At 40.0% G+C, this 14225-nt stretch overlaps 1 protein-coding gene across 2 annotated transcripts; it reads right to left on the minus strand.

Annotated features, from left to right (window-relative positions):
• Nucleotides 1-300: 300 nt before the first annotated feature.
• On the minus strand, nt 301-8678 carry LOC100382015 (putative magnesium transporter NIPA4). 2 transcript variants are annotated; one of them, XM_008679318.3, is made up of 9 exons: nt 7471-8289; nt 7249-7305; nt 5758-5848; nt 5510-5670; nt 5254-5381; nt 5008-5145; nt 3341-3433; nt 1102-1207; nt 301-1025 (listed from the first exon to the last, which is right to left on the minus strand). In XM_008679318.3, the coding sequence occupies exons 2-9, from the start codon at nt 7256-7258 to the stop codon at nt 835-837; spliced, it is 918 nt and encodes a 305-aa protein (XP_008677540.1). In that variant the 5' UTR covers nt 7259-7305; nt 7471-8289; the 3' UTR covers nt 301-834. The 2 variants fall into 2 exon arrangements, with proteins under 2 accessions (XP_008677540.1, NP_001168252.1); NM_001174781.1 differs by lacking the exon at nt 7471-8289 and adding an exon at nt 8334-8678 and having other exon boundaries at nt 316-1025.
• Nucleotides 8679-14225: the final 5547 nt, after the last annotated feature.

Here is a 14225-nt window from a genome sequence, read left to right on the forward strand (position 1 = left end):
AATACAAATTTAAAGAATTGGCTGTATACTTGTGATAACTAAGCAAACTTTCCTGCTTTAATCGCACTTATGATCCCAGTCCCAGAGATGCATTTTTGAACACTAAACAATATTAAGAATGAAAAATAATGGTTATCAATGGGGCACATACTCAGGAACATTGTTTTCATGTCGTATGACTTGTTGGTCGTTCTAGCTGACCGACTTGGGCGATTAATCATGATTAGTCGGACGACTTGAGCAATTAATCGCGATTGGTCCAAACCGACTTGGACGATTAATCGCGACTAATCGGACGACTTAAAAACAGTCAATGTCAGACATGAATTAGAATGATTAACAGTTTATATGAAAGGGTCCCTTAAGTACTTACACAGACCAAATATACACAATGACACCTGGGCAGCAATTTGAGGTAATTACAGGTAAAAATGAAGACTGATTTTCTATTTGGCGTCGTCCTGATAGAAACCAGATAAGATTGCATTGCAGCTACCACATGACGTCCTCAAATGAAGGGGGGGGGGTAGTATAGTTGGCAACACCACCATCTACTAAGTACACTTCGAACGCTTTTCCTTTTCCAGAACCAGTATTCTTGGATGACTAGCACTTAATTGGCCTGAATGTGGCATCCTTATGGTTTGCTTCTTTGTCAAAATCATCACCTAGATACAGGCAAACCACAGTTGACAACTTATAATCTGCAATATCAATCTATCCCAGGCCAGGTTGATGTAAAACTGTGAACTCCAGTTCTACATCAATCAATCATGTCTGAGAGCAAAATGGTCCCCAAGAGCTTCCTGCCAAATGTTGGCGGAGAATTATCTATCAGACAATACTCGAGTCCTTGTATCTAAGAAGATGCTCTTCCTTTAGGTAACCATTTTCAACCTGGGGAAGTGACAAAGTCAAGGTCTCATCATCTATAGAATCTTGACATTTTAGTGGCACGACTTCAATTGCAAACGCATTCTGACTAGCATGCTTTGACCGCCGTGTGGACAAACATTGTCCAGGACCTGTTTGAAAAGAAAATCTCAAAAGACAAACCAAACATCTCAAGGGGCGTGTAAAAATTCATGAACCATGGCATACTCTCAGTCATATCTTTTGTCTTGTGAAGAAGAAACGTCCCAGATAGGATAGTCATGAAGCCACACATCTCTGTAACAATTTGTGTTGGATTTTGATGGTCCCAATCCTGCACATCAAGAAACAAAGCGCTGATAAACTGAGAAGATACACATTTGATGCAGTACGAAATTTACATAGAAGGCTGATCACCATGCATATATACATAGAAAAAGAGAATTACGTAAATATAAAGAATAGAAGAGACTAATGTGTATGGCTTTATGATCCAGTTACAAAGGGCGTATTTGGCAAGCCACTTGTCAGCGACTAGGAAAGGCCATATCCCCGGATACTAACAATATGTCTTCCTAAGTATCCATCTGAAGGCTGATGCCAGCCACATATCCCCAGAGCTCGTGTCCTAGGGCCATGCCTGGCTCTAACTCACCCCCCCCCCCCCGAAAGGGTCCGAGGCCCTCTCAACCGGTGGGGCTCTCCTGGCTTTCAGTGCGCTATACATCGGGGGGACCAGATCCCTGATCCCTCTAGATGTATGGGGCACTCCTAGGACGCTATAGGCCAAGAGCTAACCGACCTGCTCAACCAAGGCGGGGAGGCCTAGAAAGACTTGTTTATAACTAGACCTCCTGGCCATCCTCCAAGATGCCTCTAGGGCGAAGCAGACCCAAAAGATGAAGCCCTCGATCGAAGATGCCTCCCAATAGGTACCCAGAGCAGGACACCCAGATGCGTAAGCAACATTGACGTCGATATCTCCACACTGACAAGCTCCTCGGTTCTCCTCAAGATCGGCTCCCACACCGCATCCATGATCTTCCCACCGGGCCCTGTCAACCATCAGCTCCTCTGTCGGCATCTCCATGCGCAGGCCCGTGCGAGAGGGGGTGCAAACTGTTCGACGGAACAGGGCCCCCAATTCTGACAGGGCCTCTAAAATTGTGTCACTCCTTAATTCAGTGAGCCAGTTTAAAGCATGTATAGGCACTATCCTTATGTATTACTGTATAGTACTCAGTATACCATGCCACAGCTCGACGCAGCCACAACAGTGACGGTGCAGGTGCCGCACTGCGGGTTGCGGCTGCGGGTGCCGCAACTCTGTACCCTATATGGTCGTATACGTACATCGCTACATCTACTGCTGTGCATTGTGACTAAACAGTTGAAAAAGTAAAATAGTAAACTACGGTACAACACACAAACTGCAAATGATCCCATAGCTGCTGCACGAGTGCACGTCCATGCAAGGTATTTTTATTTTTTTAATTTATTTATATATTCCTTCGACTTCTATAGTTTATATTGTGAATTGATAATTTCTTTCCTTCAGTATTAGCTAAATGTGGAAATGTCAGAGAAGGAGAAGATTAATATGAATATATTAGTAAAAAAAATTAATTTTAAGAACCACTAGAAGAATATGTTGTTCAAGTAAAAATTAAGGTTAAATACATATGGTTTCTGATATTTTTTATTGCTAGATACCTATGTAATAAATTAAAAGTTTTATATTGCTATGTTTTTCGAACAGGGCCTCGGATTTTACTGGCACGGCCCTGTCCATGCGTGCCTGCGGTTTGACGGTGACGTAGATCCAAGGCCCACGCTAGTTCTCCCATTTGCCGAAGAGGACCATCGTGACATATGACATCAAAAAATGAAGCGCAAAGCGTAGCTGAAAGTACACCTTGTCAAAGAAGTTCCGGCTGCTCGACGCACGGAGGACGAAGAAGTGGAGGAAGAGATCAACGCAAGGCCTCACCCCCACAAACACTTCACACAAATAGACAAAGGTCGAGAGGACGAGAATGGAGTTCAAGGTAAGATGCCCGACCTGAAGACTGTATAAGTCGAGGACACAAAGAAAGAACCTCAACGATGAAAGTTCATTCTCACCATCACATGTAGCTAAGCTGCCTAAGCAGCACCTAGGATCAGCTCTATCATTCAACTCTGCTCTCTCGGGTACCTACCATACCCTGGTGTCATTACGCAATGACATCACTAATATGTGAACATGTGTTAGTTAATATACTAAAAATGAAATGCCTATCATTGTGAGATCTAGTTTCTATAAACCACCCCGTAAAATACCACTTATAGGAATAATATATAGTTAGATCAAGTCAAGAATATAATCAAACACCAAGCAAGTGAATTTCTTAGCTTTTTTCAACAAAAAGCATTCACTTAACAATAAATGATAATAGTTGCTCATGAAAGTAATAAAATGGGTTACCTTGAACATTATCACACTAGCTATAATTGTTAGTGATGTAAACATCACGTAATATATTGGTGAGACTACTGCTGTATTAAATGTATCCAGTGCCTGCAATTTAAAGAGGAAAACTCATCAACTTAGCTTGCAAGTAATTCTTAACCATATTTTAAAGTATTAGAAGATCAGCTTGATACAGTAAGAATTGCAAGCTACAGTTCAAAAACATAGCACAGATTATAAAATAAGCTGTGTTCGCTTCCTTTTGTTTGCAGAACAGCATAGGTAATAACACCCCCCCCCCTTCCCTTATCAAAACCAAATATATATCCTTCATAAGGCAGATAATGAAACAAGTAACAAATTAGACAAGCTGCTTAAAGAACCCTTGCTAATCCAAAAGTCCAGATTCATATTTCATATCAAAACTTAATCATGTATTAAGGAATCCCTTCAAATGCTAATAGGTTATTAGGTTTAGTATCTATTATGCACTAACCGAATGAGGTCTCGAATAAAGTAACATGGAAGCTTAAAATGCTGCTAAGCCACCCAGGTATGCAACTTGTTAATGCTTACAAAGGACAAAAATAACTAAGGTAATAATCTCTTCAGTGAATTTGGTGAGCTCACTGGTCAAGACGGTCTCTTCTAGGGCTAAAAAGAGGAGTGTGCACAATGCTCTCACAACAAGGGGATGGGTGCAGGACATTCGAGGTGCTATCACCCTTAATGTTCTAGCTGATTTCTTCAAAGTGTGGGATCTCACCGCTCACTGGGAGTTACATCAGGATCATGAAGATAAGCACATATGGCTTCTCTCTAGCTCAGGTCTTTATTCCACCAATTCGGCATACACTGGTTTCTTTTTTGGATCAACAACCTTTAACCCCTGGGAGAGGATTTGGAAGGCTTGGGCGCCTGGTAAATGCAAGTTCTTCATGTGGCTTGTGGCTCATGGTCGCTGCTGGACAGCTGACCGTCTGGCAAGAAAGGGGCTGCCTCACCCTCAACTCTGCCCGTTGTGTGATCAGGAGGAGGAGACCCTAAACCATCTACTAGTTTCCTGCGTCTTCTCACGTGATGTTTGGTTTCAGATTTTGAAGATTGTCCGGTTGCAGCATCTTGCTCCTAACCTCGCGACCTCTTCCTTTGAGGATTGGTGGGAAGGAATTGTCACGGTCCCGGGTGATCCAACATATAAGGGGCTGTTAAAGGGCCTCAATTCTTTGATCATTCTTGGGGCTTGGGCCATTTGGAATCACCGCAACCGTTGTGTCTTCAATGGGGAGCAGCCTTGTTCTACCATGGTCATCAAATGGGTCAAGGAGGAGTCTCACAATTGGTGTAGGGCTGGAGCCAGTGGATTAGATAGCATCCTTTCTGCTCCAACGCACTAATCGGCGTCCTTCTTTCTTGGTCATGAGGGCAGTTGGTCATATTTTCATTGTACTTCTAGCTATCCTTGAGTGTGTGTGGGTGTGTGGGTTAGTTTGGCTTGTATGAGGTTTCTTATCCTCACCTTTTTCCTCTTAATATAATGATACGCAGCTCTCCTGCGTTTTCGAAAAAAAAAAAAATTGGTGAGCTCATATGCTTATCATGGTGGTGAAACTTGCATGTTTCAGAAAAATTGTTTACTTTTTAAATCTTAAAAAAAAAGAGTAACGAAACAGAACAATTACCTTATTCAGATAGTTAATTTGGGTGCTCACACAGGTAGCTACAATTACTGCAAAGGCCCAAGTCTGAGGATAGAATAATTGATTTGTTCCTGAGAATGTTAGCTTCAAGGCAATTCCAAGAGCTCTTACACTCATAACCTACAAAACTTCTAGCTATCAGATAGAAAAATGGTACTGTGTGAAATTCCAGTTGAAAAACATAAAAAATATCATGTTTGATCCATATATACTTGAAAAAAAACATACCGTAAGTGATCCTAGAAGAGAACAAACTCCAATGTACACCATTATGTTTGTTTGTCCATGATGAGGGACAACAAAATATATAAGCACTAAGGCTGACGCAACTACTATAGCCGCATAGCAAAGGAAAGCTGCAAATACAAGGAATAGTTAAATAATTAATAAATCTGGTTCTTTGGAATTGTAACAAAGTCGTAATGATGTTAACCAATCTTGGTAATATTCAGTATACTAGATACCTGTTTCCAAAAAAAAATACCTGGTTCAGTGGCAAGATCCCAAACTTCCTTTACAGAATCAATGTCACGCTCTTGTGGAGCATGGAGCACAATTGTGATGGATCCGACAACACAGAGAACACAACCGAGTATACCAAATGTGTGCAGTTTCTCCTGTAGAATGGCATGTGCGAGTGCAGCGCTGCAGAAATTTACAAATAATTATCATTTCAATTTAATAACTAGCTAGGTAAAGCACAATGCTATTAAGTTTGACATAAACATGTACCTTATGATTATACTTAGTGCACCAAGAGGAGTGACAAGAATAGCTGGAGCGAATGCATAAGCAGCAAAATTAGCAATTTCACCTACAATCACTGTGCACAAAAGACATGTAAGTGAACACATTTCAAGTTTCTCTCATTCAGAAAGCTTGAGTAACAGGTACTCCTAGAAAAGATAGTAGCAGCAGTTTTGTGCCTACAGAAAACAATTAGCAAATTTAGTACACTACATATTCTCATTCTGTCCACTTCCTATTAAGTTCACCAAAAAATTTGCAGAGAATGCCCTGGAAGATCAAACAGCCACATGCATTGTTAACTAGGGATGGCAATTTAACCCGTAAACCCGAAATCCGACAGGTACCCGACTCGATGGGTGCGGGTATGGGTGAAGGTTTTGACCCGCTGCACCCGACCCGAAGTTTCGCGGGTGTGGGCGCGGATTTCTATTTCAACCAACGGGTGACCCGCATCCGACCCGAAATTTTGTTCATTCTTTAGTTTGCATGAAAATATTTAAGATATAATAGTAATTATTTTGAATAAGTAACTTGGTTAATGATTCATAAAATGTTTTGTTGTTGCTCAACATGAGAAAGCTTAAAATTCGTAGATATAACTCAATTATTATCGGTGCTAAATTGCTTATAGCTGAATTATTGTTTAAAAATGTACGTAAAGTAAAAAACCGCGGGTGACCCGAAACCCGACGGGTTCGAGTGCGGATTTGGAATTGCACCCGCGGGTGTGATCGAGGGCGGGTTTAGGTAGACTTCACGGGTGCGGTCGCGGGCGGGGTTTTGCTCCACCCGACCCAAACCCGACCCATTGCCATCTCTATTGTTAACAATGAAGTGTTTCATTCAGATGATAGGATCTCAATTGTACTAACATTTTTCATGGGCCAGTACAGGCCCATTACCAACTATCTTACTAATATCTATATCTACATGCACCTACGAAACTATCAAAAGCTGCTTTCTTGAATGAATTCTTACTCTCCGTAATATAAATCGGCCATATGTATCTCAAATTCTCAGCATGATTTTTTTTGTGTGTTTTTTCTATAAGGAATATCAACATAGGCAGTGTTAGCAAAGCAGGGTGAGAACCAACTAAAGTCACTAGTGTTGGTAGGCCAAGCAAGAATAATAATAGGGAAAATATTCAAATGGAACAGGATATGCTTTAGATTGGAAGGAAAACACCAATAAAGCCAATGTGGAAAAGGATTGCATACATACTCCTTCCATCCAAAAAAACAATGCGATTTTAGGTTCTGGGTAAGTTAAACTTTTCTAAGTTTTCACTAAGTTTATAGGAAATGTTAGTATTTTTTTTTATAAATGCTCAAACTAAAAACGTTTGACTACTCCAAAAATGAGAATTGTATTCCTTTTGAGACGGAGGGAGTAAGAGACAAAGGAACCCAAGGAATTTAGTAATCTAAAAGGTCAATAATATTATTTAAAAAGTATGGATATAAGACTTACTAGAAACCATGCCTATCCACCAAAGAGGCTCCACTAAGTAAGAAAACCCTCCATATCCTGGTCCATGTACATGAAAACATCTAATTATGCTTCACACTTGACTAAAGGAAAGCAAAAGGGCATAAATTCTGAAATACAGATGAATAATATCAGCATATTTGCCAGACTCGTCATCAGTCATGCAATGCAGATACTGTTAACAAAAAACAAAGATTCACTCACCTTGTTTCTAATAAAAGCCACCAGATGTAAAACACAAGTGACAGACAAACGTTTTCGTTTTTTATTAGTTGAGCCTCCCTTGCAAGTTGCAACTAAAAAGCACAAACAAACACCCTTGACTCGATTGGACTACTTATGCAAGCAAACTTTTTTGCATCAACATAGACCCCAAGTCCCAAGGTAAAATATGCTTGGCCGTCAATGATTGCAACCTTTTTCTCCACCAAGCAAAGAGAATCAATCAATCCACCAGTGGCAATAGGAAGAATCAGGAAGCATCTTTGACTAAATCTACTGGCCTGGCTGACTCAATCGAACTTCGCTCTCATGGTCGTCAGTTTCTGCCGTGACCAAATCTACCTAGTCCAAAGAAATTAACCTTTTCTCCGGAGTCAACTTGGATTCTCTGACAATTCACCCGTGTCTGTGTTGCTCACACAAACTAAATCAATAAAAGAAAAGCTTCAGGAAAGAAAAATTCTGATCAGGATCCCCAAATTTCAACCATGGAAGTAATTTCTTGGACAAGAGTGGACTTCCAGTATACAACGAGAAGAACAGCCCACCACATTTTTTTCTACCGCGGGAGATCCCTCTCAACAACCAAACAAACAACAGCCACCCGAAACCGCGTTGCAAGGGGAACCCAAAAAAAAAAAAACAAGAAATCAATTTCGAAGCTTCAACCCGATTCCAGTAGCCAGCTAAGCAACCACATGGCTGGCACACAGCCCAACAACTCGACCCGCCTCGCCGTCGCGCGAACCAACCAATCCAGCGCACACACCCACCGGTATGGGGGAAGATCCACAGACCAGTGCGGGCATCCACCGACGGACGCGGCGAACAGAGGTCTCACTCACCCGCGCGGACGCCGGAATCGGCGGCCCTCCTGAGCCCCATCTTCTTGACGATGAAGCTGGCCCCGATGAAGGCGCTCGACGACACCGCGAGGACCAGGCCCTTGACGTTGTCCGACGACATGCCCCCGGCGCGCCCGGCCGCCGCGGAAGCCGGCGCCGCCATCGTGTCCCCCCGCACGCCCCCGGTTCCGGCGTCACTACAAGACCGCTTACTCGGGCGCCTACGACTCCGCCGCCGCTGCCGCCACCACCACCGTCGGCATGTGGAGTGTGAGCGGAGGAGACGAGGAGTGGTCGGAAGCGGGAGGAAAAAAAGAGGGAAGACAAATAAGTGGGAATTTTAAGGGGCCCGGACCTTTATATGCTTCGTAGCCCTTGGAGAATCTCATATTTGTATGCGAGTTTAGGAACAAAAAAACTCTAATGTTCCATTTGGATGGCAAGGAATTAAATTAGGTTTAATATCAAATTAGCTATTTTATTGAAATAAAATACAATTTCAATTCTATCGTTTGGATATCATTGAATTAGAGTTTAGAATTGTTTGGTCTAATTTCATGCAATATCGATGGATGATGCTCTGTATCGGAAAGTTGGGTTTCTAGTTTAGTCCAATTTTAAATAATTGGGTCTCTAATTCCAAATCTCAATTCTATGCGCAACCAAATAACATAATTTTTGAAAGTTGATTCTAATCTCTAATTATATGCTCCAATATCTATACATCCAAGCGGGTATAAATAAATCTATCAGTTTTCATTTCTAAAAAGTCGATATCTATATTTATATCTAAGTTTATGCTTTTTATACTAAATAAAGAGAAAAAGTGATAGTTCTTTTTACTTTTTAAAGAGTTTTTGTATCAGCCTTGATTTTTATTTGATCTAGATTCATGTCTCATACTCATATAAGTTAAATCCACCGCTTTGTGCGATCGACGACAGCACACAAATCATTCGCATGACCATGGAAAGGTTTTTACACCCGTTCTTAAAAATACATGGATACATCTACTAAGTAAGGGTATATGGTCTGGTTCACCCCTACAAAACCATTCAAAGAATCTACAACGGTCTTCTAATAACCTATCACCCAATATATAGGTATTCAAGCAACCTAGGTGGTGTTTGGTTCACATTTTGTAACGTAAATGGTAATGGTAATGATTTACAATCTATTACCAGCGGTAACAAGTTTAAATAGGTCGGTATCAATTTCTAGTGTGGTATTTGATTACGGTTCGACTTAAACAAACACGATTTAACGTTATCTGTTACCGATTACGTTACCAACATGTGAACCAAACGGCACCCTAGTATTGTTTTTATGAATATATTAAAAGAGATTTAACTAGTATATGATATATCTTTCATCATATTTGAAAAGGTGGCCCCTAAAGTGTATAGGGGAAGATAGCCCAAAAGCAACCGTTAGAGTGACCCTATGTTATTGGGTGACATACAATTCCAATTCCCCTTTTATTAAAAAGTGTACCAAAAATATTAGTAACCACAAACAAAAAACATAGATATTAAAGGACTATTGGAACAAAGAAGTATAGATACCTTTAATAGGATAGTTTTATACATATAGAAAAAGATTTTCTATGTAGATGCCCTAGTAGATAAAGAAATGGTCATATTAGGCACCTCAACCTTATTCTTCCTCCTTCGACCTCCCTTCAACGTCTGTACACTGTACATGTTCTTTCTTCCTTGTAGTGAGAATTGTCGCATCGTCTTCTCCCTCCGCCACTATTGGTCACTCGGTTTTTGACTCCTAAAAGGCAACACAAGTGAATGGATTACAAGCTTTTCTCTTTAATTAATTATTCTTTGAAGATTAATTAAAGAGAGAAAATCGGTAGCATTCAAAGGTAACAACAAGATTAAATTATAACATTTATGAGACAAAAATAGTTTACTCATCGTATTATGTTGTTAGTTCGCTTCATGTCTCATAATACAGTAAACCATTACAAATATACATTCGACTTCAGTGGCAACAATGTAAAGGTAAAGAAAAAGGAAGCTTTGTAGGCGGAGTCATACAGTTCACTTTGGCCAAAAAAGTGTCGTCAATAAATGACACTGTTCCTGAAAGGGAAATGTGCTCTTGGGCCATGTCTATAAATGTTTTGGTGATTAAATGCCCAACACATATTATTTTGGTTAATATGTGTTAAGTGCTAAAGAGATGCAAATCAAGAATCAAGGTATGACTCTAGCCTTAATGAATTATTTTTGGTACTAATATATTCCTCTAAGTGATAGGAACCTTGTCAAGTCAAATGAGATTGGATTGGAGAAGTTTGGCACTAGCCTACGGTGCACCGGACTGTCCAGTGCACAGGATGGTCCAGCAGCGAACTTGCTGCTCTCGGGAAATCGCCGAGGGCGCTGCGGCTAAAATTCACCGGACTGTCTGGTGTGCACCGGACTATCCGGTGAGCCAACAGTGCCCGCGCCAACGGTCGGCAGCGCGATTAGCGGGCGACGCGTGGCTAGAGCCAACGGTCACAAGACCGCACCGGACAGTGTCCGGTGTGCCAAGGGGACCGAAGGCTCAACGGTCGGCTTCGCCAGAGAATTGAAAGAAATTGGGCTCCGTTCATATCCGGTGGCGCACCGGACTGTCCGGTGCGCCAACCGACAAAAGGCAATAATTGCCTACCAAATGGAGATCCAAGGACTCATATCTGCCTTGAGGCTATAAAAGGGACCCCTAGGCGCATGGAGCAGTACACCAAGCCTCCATTGAACATCCTAAGACGCCTAGACACCACAAGCACGCATTCGGATCACTGTGACTAAGATTTGAGCACTCGTTGAGTTGTAGACTCGTTACGCTATGTTTTGTGTACTCGTGTCTTGACTTGTGTGTGTGTTATTGCTTCGACTCTAGCTCTTGCGTGTGTTTCTTTCCCTCCCTTACTCTTGTGGTTTTCATTGAGATCAATATCGTAAGGGTGAGAGACTCCAACTTGTGGAGATTCATCGCAAAGGGAAACATCTGCTAAGGAAAAAAGTCGTGGTATTCAAGTGGATCATTGGATCGCTTGAAAGGGGTTGAGTGCAACCCTCATCCATTGTGACGCCACAACGTGGAAGTAGGCAATTGTTCTACTTGGTCGAACCACGGGATAAAAATCGTTGTGTCACTTGTTGCTATTCTTATGCGATCTTCTACTCACTTGATAATTGCTCTATGTTTAATACTCACTTTGTGAAGAGCAATTAAGTGAAGAAGTCACCTCTCTCTCGTGTCATAACACCTTGGTTTGATTTCACTAACATTTCATAAACCAAGTTTGTGGCATTTTAAGTTAATTTTATCAAGATCACCTATTCACCCCATCTAAGTGCTCTCAGTTCCTCTATTTTTAGTCGCGAAGTACAACTTCTTATGAAGTTACAAACATATTCATGGGCCATATACATGTCAAGTACAAATATTGTGAGGGTAATGTCGTCATTTTCATTTCACTCGTCCTACTGATCGAGTCCTCTAGCTTCTTTACCTTCTCCTTGCTTCGTAGTTCGCCATCTATCAACCAAACCTCTCTCCTTCATCCTTGTTTGACGCAACGCTTCTTTAGAGCTGAAGTTTATTGGCTTCGTCTCCTCCTCAAACGTTGGCTCGGATGAAGGTGATTCTTATTACTTGATATAAGTACTCGACGCTTGCTTGACTGAAGAGTGAAGATGTTGTTTCGAAGACCTTCGGCGATAAAGGCCTCTACCAACAGTAGCCACTCGCGGGATAAGGTCATTTTCATAACGAGCTTAGGCCGCGAAACATAACTGGAAGGCCCTGTGCCGAAGGTTCGAAAACACCTTCACAGGATTCGTTATTGAAAATGACAAAAATGAATAGCTTCGAAGTGAATAAATGTATTTTACTGTAACTTATGTACAAATGTGTCTTATACTTTGTTAATTCATTGTGTTTCTCTGTTGTGCGCTCTGTGTAGGTGTTGGACCCGATTTTCCTTAAATTTGAACCAATTCTATTCTTCTTAATTAAGAGGCAGAGCTCCTACCATTGCGTTAAAAAAACTATTACAAGGAAAAGTTTCGTAATTCATTTGTGATCATATCCATACATAAATTTTGTTATTTTAATCTAGTTATTTCACCTCTACATTGCAACCATCAGTATCATGCAGACTTTATATATAATTTTGATAATGTCATGTTAATTGCATCATCTAAATGCTAAGACTATTACAATAAATTACAAACTTATACAAATCTTCAGGAAATATTTCAAGGTCTTACAATTCAAACAGATACTCATTAATATATATGACTAGTGCATTCTATTAAGGCCCCGTTTCAATCTCACGGGATAAACTTTAGCTTCCTGCTAAACTTTAGCTATATGAATTGAAGTGCTAAAGTTTAGCTTCAATTACCACCATTAGCTCTCCTGTTTAGATTATAAATGGCTAAAAGTAGCTAAAAAAAAGCTGCTAAAGTTTATCTCGCGAGATTGAAACAGGGCCTAATAACATGCCCATAATTCATCATATGCTACATTTTTATCTCATATAAGCAACGTATTTTTGTGTATTTCTATGCAACGGACATGTAATCAAACTTTTTGAGCGCTTCTATTTCATGTCAATATGTCATAGAGAATCCTCGCTGTTTCCTCTATACTTTTCCATTGACTGCATCTGCAAGGATAAGACAAATTATTGAACAAATTCGGAAGAAATGACCATTTGCTTCCAGGTTATACATATGAAACGGACATGGCCAATGTGCAAATAAAAGGTAAACTTTTAGCAGAGAAAACCCAGCTGTAGGGGTGAAAACGGGTCAAATATACCCGTCGGGTACCGGATATGGATAGTGCAAATACCCAGATACGAATTCGGGTAATTTTATATTCGGGACGGATACGGGTAATATCCGGATACTGTAGCTTCATATTCGGGTCGGATACGGAACGAGAACTACCCGATAAATACCCGGATATTCGGGTCGGATACGGGTACCCGTTTTTTTTTCTTTTTCTGCATAATATAGTTATAAAATCATAATTTTACATATAAAATTGAATGAAGATAAAGTTTATATGAAAATTGTAGAGCTTGAAGAGATCTATAACTTTGTAGTACATCAATTTTTTTAAACATACCTTTAGGACAAAATCATTGAAACAATGTTCAAATTTATATCAAATTAATATACTTTATCATTTTTATGTGGGGCTTAAAGTTATCTCCACGTGAGAACTTAAGGTTATTTTTTATAGCCTATTTATTAGTATTTATAACTTATTTTGTATTTTTCGGTCGATGCTACAATATTTTAAGGATTTAATTGTATTTTGATGATTTTCTAGGACAAGAAATTAATAATACATAAATAGCCTCAAAAATCGTGAAATTTTACGGAGGCACAACATATGTCCATATATAACCATAAAAATGTTTGGATCATAAGATCTATAAGATGCCCACGTTTTTTCCATTTCACTTTCACTTAATTGTATGAGTTACATCACTGTGAGTAATCCAAATTTTAATATAATCAATACTTTACTTTATCATTTTCATATGAGGACTTGAGTTATCTTCGTATAAAATGTTTATTAGTTTTTGTAACTTATTTGCAATTTTTGAGTAAAACTAGAATATTTTATGAATTTTAAATATTGCGGTGTTGGTTTTTACATGTCCTTGTGATTAGTAACTTTGAACTATATGATGTCAATTTTATTGGTTTCCTTTCTTACATTTGATCTATCATATACATGATTATGTATTTCTTAATTTATGTGTTTGTTGGATGATTGGACAATTAATATCATCAGACGAACTACCCGATAATTATCTAGCATCTACCCGAGTAGTATCCGTTATCCGTTTCTTACCCGCCC

The sequence above is a fragment of the Zea mays genome, chromosome 4 (assembly GCF_902167145.1).
Source record: "Zea mays cultivar B73 chromosome 4, Zm-B73-REFERENCE-NAM-5.0, whole genome shotgun sequence".
Classification (NCBI taxonomy): domain Eukaryota; kingdom Viridiplantae; phylum Streptophyta; class Magnoliopsida; order Poales; family Poaceae; genus Zea; species Zea mays.